A 9,905-nucleotide genomic window follows, 5' to 3' on the forward strand; every position below is an offset into this window, starting at 1 on the left:
ATTAAATAAATTAAATAAGAGTGGTTCACAATTTCAATGGTTCAATTCGCTATGTGAAAGGGTGTTGGAGTAAGAGGTACTTTAAAGCGAAAAAAAAAAATAAAAATAACATATTAAATAGACTAACTACTATTAATTTATAATTGTTTATTTTTTATCATGTGTGAGACTGTAAATTTTATTATTTCAATTTAATAATGATTAGATTTTTACTTATTTATTTTTAAATTTTTTATTTTAAAAAAAATTGATCCAGAGTAAAATATTTAAAAAATAAAAAGATAATGAAATAAAAAGATCCAAGCCAATAAATAATTTTCAAATCAATCACAGAAAATGTTAATAATAAAAAGATAATGCTAACTAACCAATAACTTTCTTAAAATAAAAACAATAATAATATAAGCATAACGAACACGCCAACCCAATAAAAAAAACTCTCCGGGGAAGGGTGCGCAGTGTTCCACCACGAAGAAGCTCGTTAACGTTATTGTAACCCTAACTAGGGTTTCTTTTTTCTTTATCGCGTTCCATTTTCTTTTTTGATTCTTCATTGGATTTGGGGATTTTCGTCCAATCGCAGCACTGGATCCGTATCGTTTTCCTCCGTCAACCGACCCCCCCTTTGCTCGATCGTTCGGCGATCTCGGTAACATGTACGGTCCGAGAGGGTAAGGCTGCCATAACTTTATCACTTTTTGTTTCCGTCTCTATTTGATTCGAATTTCCGTTTATTGTACCATTATGCTGAGCTCAATTTCTTTTTTTTTTCTGCTCGATTTGTTCTCTGTTTTTTTTATTGTTTTGATATTAATCTGGAGTTAGGTTTCTGGTGGCGATGCTTATCTGATTTGAGGTTGTGTTTTTGTGCATCTGAGTTTTGAAAAGGAAAAGATCATTCTTTTAAGTTTTTTGCAGTGATATTCTTATCAATTTTTTTTTTTAAATTAGAGGGAAGAGTGGCTGTGTTAAATGAGAGTAGTTTTATTTACATGTGGGCTAGAATCTGATAGAGGAGTGGATTTTGGCTATGTATATCAATTTTACGTATAGAGCTATGTTTTTTGGATAATCTATATCCCATGTGCTGATTTAAGTTACCTATGTATTTTGTGATTCTTACTGAAAAATTAATAGGGAATAACCGACTCTTTGTTGTTTGTGTTGATTTTATATACATCTTTGATTAGCTTCCTTGGGCTTTGTTAGTTTAAGGGTAGGTATCTCTACTGTTAACTTTGAGTCGCATTCTCTGAAAGATATATGTTTGTGGACCTTTTATTGGTAATACTGTGTTCTATTGGTATAGCTAGTTGATATATAGTTACTGCCTTCTATATTGTTTGGTTTTGGGAGTTTTAATCAATATGATATATTTTATTACATTAGGAATTAGAATTAGGTGTCAGGGAAAGTGTGGGTTGGGTTTGGCTTTATTAACATGTTGAGTGGGGGATTCTTTTTTTTATGGGTATGGAAATTTGAAGGGCAATGTTGGGAAGCGGGGGGGTTTCGGACGGGTACGAGGTTGGCTCAAAGAGACAAAGAATGATGGAATCCAATCCATACTTCGCAGTGAGCAGCGGAACAGGCAGCTTTCAACCCTATGGATACGGTGGTGGCTTCCAGCCCCCTCCTCCATTTCCTGTGGTTCGTCTCAGGGGACTTCCATTCAACTGCACTGACATTGACATCCTGAAGTTCTTTGCTGGACTGACCATTGTGGATGTGTTGCTTGTCAACAAGAGTGGACGATTCTCAGGAGAGGCCTTTGTAGTCTTTGCAGGAGCAATGCAGGTTGAATTTGCTCTACAGAGAGACCGGCAGAACATGGGTCGCAGATATGTGGAAGTCTTCAGGTGCAAGAAGCAAGATTACTACAATGCTGTTGCATCTGAGGTCAATTATGAAGGAATATACGATAATGACTACCATGGAAGCCCTCCTCCATCTCGGACCAAAAGGTTCAGCGATAAAGATCAGATGGAATACACTGAGATATTGAAGATGCGTGGACTTCCATTTTCAGCTACTAAAGCTCAAATTATTGATTTTTTTAAAGATTTCAAGCTGATAGAAGATAGGGTACACATTGCTTGTCGCCCAGATGGAAAAGCTACTGGAGAGGCTTATGTGGAGTTTGTTTCCCCCGACGAGGCCAAGAGAGCAATGTGCAAGGATAAAATGACAATTGGATCAAGGTACGTGGAGTTGTTTCCTTCGACAACAGATGAAGCTAGGCGGGCAGAATCAAGATCAAGGCAGTAACAGATATACACTTCCGCTAGGGACTGTGTATCTTACTTTAGGTCCTGAAACATTGTTATATTTTCTGGTACTATTACTACACTGTTTAGCTTTAGATTATGGTGCTTATGGTATTAGTTCAACTTGCTAGCTATATTTCAATGTCTCTGAATTGCATGCATTAATTTATGATTAATAGATAAGATCCATAACAGTGGTCATTAGTGGACTGTTCTCTAGAATTAAACAGTTTAGTTGTGTATGTCACAATCAAGATTTTGATCGGAACTATATGCCTACCTGTTTCACAGACTGGCCGTTGGCCAAAAGTTACTTCGATCAGCATGTGGCTCGACGAATGTGGTGCGGTAGTGTGCCATTTTACAGAACCCATGTCAACCTAACCGTTTCACGAGTTTTGCTTAGGCCTGGCCAATAAAAAAGGGCTCACATGCTATTTACCAGTTTGGTTTTTCTTTTTATTTTTAGTGTCCTTTTAAGATATTTGAACTGAATAGTGAAATCAGGAATGGGCTTATCGACATCGTTATTCCTGTCACTAGTCACTAGCTGGTGGAGAATTGATGTTTTACATAAAAATAGTTGTTTCCAAAGTACACTATGGCCTCGAACAGATTCTTCTTCAGATTGTGACCTAACTCGCCTTCAACCCTCAACTGAATTCAACCATTTTAACTTAATGAATTAAGGGGATTAAATGTGAGTTTGATTGGATTAAACGATGCATAAAAGGACTGTTTAGTAGAGTTTTTTTTTTTTTTTCTTTAAAGGAACTTTTTTTAAGGGGGATATTCATCATTCAAAATAGGAAACTAGGAATTTGATAACAAAAATGTATATTGTCTGTGGTGGAGGTTCAATATTTCTATCAGATGAATCATTATGTGAAAATGATGAGGTTTTGAACATTACGTGAGAATGATAGTAGAAGACCAGAGGTTTGGAACATTGTGTGAGAATGATAGTAGAAGACCAGAGGTTTGGAACATTGTGTGAGAATGATAGTAGAAGACCAGTGTTTTTAGCAGATCTACGTGAAAATGGTGGTAAATGGTCAGTATTTTTTACAGAGTAAAAAAGGAAAGTAAATTTTTTTTAAATTAATTTTTTTTTTAAGTAAGTGGTTGAATGACTTATTGAAAAGCAGAGAAGTCATATATTTCTACTTCAAAAAACTGCAAATTAACTTTTTAAGAAGTTAAAAGTTTTTTTTAAAATAGTGTCAAACATGCAGATTGTGACTTTTCATAATTCAAAAGTAAAAAAAAAAAGGTAGCTTCTATTACTTCCCAAACGGGCTCTAAGTCCTATAGTTATATATACTCGGAAATTTGTTGGGGATCTATTAGTAATTTAGAGTTCAAGAGGGTATAATGTATTTATTTTGGCTGAAGTGCTTTCAACCAAGTTTTAGGAGTTAGTTTGTACAATCCAAACTTGATGCCAGTTAAGGAGATTTTGCGAAGTGCAACTAAATCTCCATAAAGCGCAGATAGATGTAACAAATTTGTCTTCTTGAGGTCTGACTTGTGGAAAAGAACAAAACAATTTAGATAGTGAATTTGATCCAATTAAACACTTACATGAGGAGATTGATAAATGTTGATTTATTCCATCAATTTTTAGTTTTTTACCCAACTTTAAAAACAAAAATTCTTTTAAATTAAATAAAAAAAATTGAGTTCCATTCTAACCTCTATCTCCCTCAATTCCCCAACCCCTCTAAAAAAAAAAAACCTTCAAAACCCCAAAACCATAAAACAAAAAGAACAAAAAGCTTAGATTCTTCTTTTGACCAACTTAAACATTTAGTAATATTTTATTATATTTATACGACTCACTTTGTTAGCTCACACATTTGCTTCGATTTTGAGGGTTTTTTTTATTGTTGAATCATTTATATCATAACCACTTTTTATACAAAAAATTGTTTTATAGAGTTTAGAAATTATTCATTATATATTTGCATATATTTATAAAATTCTCAGTAGAATAATCAATTATCAAAATAAATGTGAATGAGAGGTCAATTGTGTTTCTAGTTTCTACAAGGATAAATGATTTTTTGTATTTATATAGTATAATTATATTTTTAACCTTTTAATAAATAATTTATTCTTTATTTTATTTTCGGTAATACTAGAAAAACAAAAAACAGTCAACCTAAACAGTTTAAATTTCTCTTATTTAATATTTATTTATTATAAAATACATTAAATAAAATTAAAAATAATAAATTTTGACAGTTTTTATTAATATTTTTTATTATAAAATATTTTCGTATTTTTAAACAAAAAGGAATGTAAATGAATAAAACTGCTCCGTATCTGAATTAAAATAGAGGATCTAAACACAACACAGAAAATGGAAAACAATAAATGAAAATAAGTGAAAGATAATTAAAAAAATCCTAAAAAGATAGAAAGGATAACCAAAACAAGAAAGTACATCAATAAAATGCATGTGGCCAAAAACCAAAAGAATTTAGATTGTACATTTGACCAACTTAAAGGATAGGATTATACAATTAATTATATGTTTTTTAAATAAAAAATTTTAATAATGTTAAATTGACAAAAAAATAATCAGTTAATTCATGAATGTTTTTTATTCTAATATATATTTTATATAAATAATTAATTTTATGATTAGTTTTTTGTCTTCATGTAATATGATTTGTATTAAATTTACACGACTCTTTAATTTATATGATTCGCTTACCTGCATAGCACTTATATTGTATTGAAGCTACTAAGTAAGAATTATTAAATAATTTAATATATTTAATTAAATTATATTTAACTATTTTTAATTATTATCTTGAATAGTTATCTTTTTTATTAGTGAATATTTTTATAAATTTTCTATAATAGTTTAGTCGACACAATTTTATACCTTATTTTATATGAAGTTAACTTTGATTTATTTAACTAAATTTTCTTTAGATAAAAAGTTGATAATAAAAGAACCAATTCAAATTCGGATCTAAATACAAAACTAAATAAATAAATAAATAAATAAAAGATGAAAAAAATCAATTTCACTTACATCTATATTTTTTATAATAAATATCATTTTATATTAATATTTTTCAATAATTAAACACTAACAACAAAACTGAAAAAAAAAAATTCCTTCGACATGATCCTAAAAGTGATATAAAATGACCAAACAACACAGACAAGAAGATCATGCACCTGCAAACAAACTCCAAAACCTCGTCTTTTGTCTCGTTGTTTCTCCCTTTTATCACCACAACGACACTGTTCCTGCTTCGTACCCAATAGTGATGGTAGCATCTTCAACCTCGCCATGAAGAACACCTTGCTCACCACCCTCCTAGTCTTCAAGAACACCATTAGAGAAGGTAACCACCTCAACCCCACCATGCACTTCACCTTTCATATTATAGATTCTCAACTTTCATGCCTCATTTTCACATAAAGTTTCCTTTTTCCCTCCATTTCATTGGGAAAAAATCGATTTTTTATTGATGGGGTTGTGCAAAATTGAGGTTTTTCTTAATTTTTTCTCTGTAATTTTTTGGGGTTTTTTTTTTTGAGTAAATTTTTGCAGAGTTGATCAGGAGTGTGCATGTATACCAAATAAAGGATGGGAAAGTAAGGGAAGTTGAAAGAGAGTTTGTGTTCTCAGAGAGTGGCTCCTATGGCGAAATGAGGTCCACACCAATCCTCAGATTGCAGAAGAAGCTTTGTGTTGCTGAAGTTTCTGAAGGGTACCAAAATGGAGTGTGGCTTTGTATCTTTTCCTTTCATAGAAATCACAAGCCTCAATTTTCCAGCATTCCAAACTTGCTTTTGCTCTCAAGGTATATATATAGATAATATCTGCTCAAGTCCCTATCTAAAGTTGCTGAAACTTTTTGTATCTGTTCTTAGATTGTGTATTTGCTTTTGGTCATGATTATTGCTATATTATGAAATGCCTTAAGATAGAAAATGCAGAGGCATGAGACTGAGACCAGAGAATATATTTGTGTCACTGTCTCAATTCCCCTGGTCCCCAACTTTTGGATGGATACCAAATTGGGCATATTTTGTCTTAGGACAGCGACATTATGCATTTTCTATGTCTATCTGCATATCCTTCTTTAAAAGTATGAAACAGGGCTATTAGTTCTCACAATTTATATCTTGTTTGGTCCTAAAATGTGAGAGAGAGGGGGAAGGGGGAAGGGGGTTCCTTTTTAAGTTAGATAGCTTAGTCCTTGTCATAATGATTGGAATTGGTTAGCCATGGTACTGAGAATGCTCAGAAACCATGTTTTGAGTAGGGTTCAATCTGAATTTCAACTTAATCCAATATGTTAAGCGAAATTGCATTAAGTCACATTTTGACATGATTTTCAGTCTCACCTCTCACACCACGAATTGAGCCAAAGTTAAAAGATGGTTATATTTCTTTTCCCTGGTAAACCAAACCAAGATTTGCGAAATCGGTACCAAATGTGGAACTAGCTATAGTACTATTACGAGATTTCTTTAGCAGCGTGGAGACTATTTGGTGATAGTGGAATACTTATGCTATCATGAAAAAAATTAAGCTTTTCAAATTTCCAGTCCCCCTCTTGGCTTCTTGTTTCTGGACTTTTCTGATTGTCTTGTGAAAATATCGGAAGGGTACCAAAAGCAAAAAGTCGAAAACATCTGTGAAAATGATTCTTGTTTCAATAAATAATATATTTTAACTTGACTTCTTTTGCAGAACGAACATAATATGTTCGCTTATTCATTTGCTGAATTGGATACAGATTTTACTATTGTCATCTTTATGTGACTGGTCTATCAAGGAATAAACGATATGATCTAATTTAAATTTTTGGGTTTGGGGGCATAGGGGAATCAATAAAAGGTAAAGAGAAGGGAATGGAGTTGTGCAATTCCCTTCCAATCTCCACTCTCATAAAAATGACAACTTTTCTTTTTGGTTACAAAGTGGAGTATCAGCAATAGTAAATTGAAAAATCATTATCATGAAATGTTAAACAACACTAGAGAAAGTATTATTCACAATTTCTTCTTATTAACATCCATTAGTGGGGAACCTTTGCCTTACAACCCCTCTCCTACCCTCTCCTTAAAACTGGCATTTACTCAAAGAGTCATACATATCATGCCAGGCATGGCATTATTTGTAAAATGATTGATTTTGTGTTTTGAATGTCACTTGTGCTTCACGTCAAGTGAAAGTACCAACTTAATTAATAGCATTGTTGATTTGTTCAAATCATTATGCCTCCTCCAATTGATAGAATGTTTTGTTTCCAATTGTTTTTAACTGTCTGTAATGAACTTTCAGAAACCTGAAGCTTCGGACAATCCCAACCTTGCTGAGAGACCTCCGTGTGATATACAAATTGGAAAAAGACAAAGATGTTCTATCAGACTCCACAGGGGAAGAACGCCAAGGAAACAACAAAGATTCCCAACCATTGAGAAAAGTGGTTCCCGTGTTAACTCAGGACCTGAATTTTCTTCCTTATGAAGATGACATGTCCGAATCACCAGACAACAAGCTAGATGTCCAAGCCTTGCCAGGTTTACTCTCAATTACTCTTAATAATCTAATGACACAAACTATTTAGCATGAAATGATTTTGCACAGTTATTGACTTAATCAATCTTCCAATCTGCAAATTCACCATGTTACAATATGTCCTAATTTTGTCTGTCACAGCAATATTGTTTTTTTGTTTCGTAACTGGATTCTATAGTTTCGTAACCTGTGAATACTTTTTAATCAAATCCAGAAAATATTTGTAATGAAACGCATACGGAGTTCCCTCCTTTTTCACATATCGTGCTATTAATTTAAATTTTGTATATTGTATGCTTCTGAATTTGAAGGTACATTGCAACTTTGTGCTCTGTGTTAACTTAAGTAAATTTCTGCCAAGTGGTCTCTGATTATCTGTATGTATTGTGCGGAGGAGAGGACACCGAGTTAAAACGGAATAGATTCTCTCAACATGCATTAGTAGTCTTTCTAATGTTGTTAGGCATACCATATGTAAAGGTTAACAGCTAATAATTGAGGTCAACAGATGCAGATTCTGCAGAAAAGAAAAAACGTGCATCTAGTGACCGGGTAGCAAAAATAACGTTATCAGAGTTAGTCAAGTATTTTGATATACCGATTGTAGAAGCGTCAAGAAGGCTAAATGTTGGACTAACAGTTCTGAAGAGGAAATGCAGAGAATTCGGTATTCCTCGCTGGCCTCATAGGAAGATCAAATCACTTGACAGTCTCATTCATGAAATTCAGGTCAGTTTCTTCTCTTTCCTATTACAAATACTATTCAATGAAGAGCACTTTGGTGAAAGCAAGTAATAGTACTTTGAATTGAAGCATTTAAATTTTGGAGTAATCTCCCAATCTCATCCATGAACAAAACCTCAGGGACCAAGTAGTACCTCAATCTTAAAGTGGCAAATTTGTCTCTCATCGGATAAGTTTGCCCCAAAATAAACGGGCATATTAGTCCTCTTGTACATATACGAATTTCATACGGAAGACCTAAATTAACACCCTTTTTCAAATGGTGAGGAAAAATTTGTCATTTATGAATTTTAGGGAGACTTTATCCTCTTTATTTATTTATTTATTATTAATTTGTCAAGATTTCACCTAGAAAATGAAGTGGTTTCAGCCATTCCTTAATGCCTACTTTTGTCAAATTTGCATCACTTTGTGGTTGTGTCCATTCAAATCTAACCAGCTGTATCATATTGCTTCTTAGTCATTGTGAACTATACACTATAAGTCTATAAGTGGGGTTGCTGCTTTTCTTTTTCATGATTTATTGGTTTCTTAGTGCATCATTCCTACCCATGCTTTTGATATTTTGGTAGTTTTAAATACAGTATTTGGGAGGTTTATTTCTTGCATTTATGCTTCACTATTGTTGAGTGGCTCTCGAACATAAACCGAATTTGTAGGAAGAAGCGAACAACCAAGAATCGGATGACAAGGCTGCAGCATTGGCGGCAATAGAGAAACGAAGGATGTTGGAGAGCGAAAAGGAAAACATAGAAAGGAAACCATTCATGGACATACAAAGTGAGACCAAGAAGTTGAGGCAGGACATCTTCAAGAGAAGGCATCGGGCGCGAGCTCAGGTCAAACATAATTCGACTGTCTCCGGCAGCAGCAGTAGCAACAAAACTACCATTGAAACTTGAAGGTTTCATATTGAAAATTATGCATCTCAAGGTTCTAAATTATAATTTTAGTCCACATTGGAAGTACTACTCTTTGAGGACTTCATACCCTTTTCTCTCCTATAAATGCTTTTTATTTAGCCTCAAGAATTTTCTCTGTATTCACCTTTCTTAGTTAGAAATTCAGGTGAATTTTTTTTTTTTTATTTGAACCAGCAACTAGGCTGTGTTGGAATTTTCCTTTAAAACATTTTTCTATAGAACTATGCCTTTAGACTATTTACCTTTGTTTTTTATGTTAGGTGCCATTGCAAAATGCAAAATTATTATAAATTTGACTTTTTTTTTTGAGTCCTCTCAAAAAAGTTGTATAGTATTCTGCACAATTTTGGATTGGATAAGGTAGTTAAGTAAAATTATTATATCTTAAAACTCATGATTTAAGAATTTGGCTCT

The 9,905-nt window shown here is 33.0% G+C and overlaps 2 protein-coding genes across 3 annotated transcripts; both read left to right on the top strand.

The window, feature by feature from the left end:
- Positions 1-411: 411 nt before the first annotated feature.
- On the top strand, positions 412-2,468 carry LOC127743977 (uncharacterized). 2 transcript variants are annotated; one of them, XM_052256240.1, is made up of 2 exons: positions 412-671; positions 1,488-2,468. In XM_052256240.1, exons 1-2 carry the CDS (start codon positions 655-657, stop codon positions 2,266-2,268), a joined length of 798 nt encoding a protein of 265 aa, XP_052112200.1. In that variant the 5' UTR covers positions 412-654; the 3' UTR covers positions 2,269-2,468. The 2 variants fall into 2 exon arrangements, with proteins under 2 accessions (XP_052112200.1, XP_052112202.1); XM_052256242.1 differs by having other exon boundaries at positions 507-671; positions 1,577-2,468.
- Positions 2,469-5,471: 3,003 nt separating this feature from the next.
- Positions 5,472-9,905, top strand: LOC127743886 (protein RKD5). Its single transcript, XM_052256072.1, has 5 exons — positions 5,472-5,635; positions 5,845-6,097; positions 7,588-7,826; positions 8,333-8,553; positions 9,228-9,905. Exons 1-5 carry the CDS (start codon positions 5,581-5,583, stop codon positions 9,468-9,470), a joined length of 1,011 nt encoding a protein of 336 aa, XP_052112032.1. The 5' UTR covers positions 5,472-5,580; the 3' UTR covers positions 9,471-9,905.

Source organism: Arachis duranensis, unplaced genomic scaffold, assembly GCF_000817695.3.
Source record: "Arachis duranensis cultivar V14167 unplaced genomic scaffold, aradu.V14167.gnm2.J7QH unplaced_Scaffold_165934, whole genome shotgun sequence".
Classification (NCBI taxonomy): Eukaryota; Viridiplantae; Streptophyta; class Magnoliopsida; order Fabales; family Fabaceae; genus Arachis; species Arachis duranensis.

Excerpts from the sequence above, each read along its gene's own strand:
- LOC127743886 (XM_052256072.1), top strand. The coding sequence starts at position 5,581 with ATGAAGAACACCTTGCTCACCACCCTCCTAGTCTTCAAGAACACCATT. Across the intron at positions 5,636-5,844 it reads CAAGAACACCATTAGAGAAG|AGTTGATCAGGAGTGTGCAT; the intron begins GTAACCACCTCA and ends AAATTTTTGCAG. Across the intron at positions 8,554-9,227 it reads GTCTCATTCATGAAATTCAG|GAAGAAGCGAACAACCAAGA; the intron begins GTCAGTTTCTTC and ends CCGAATTTGTAG.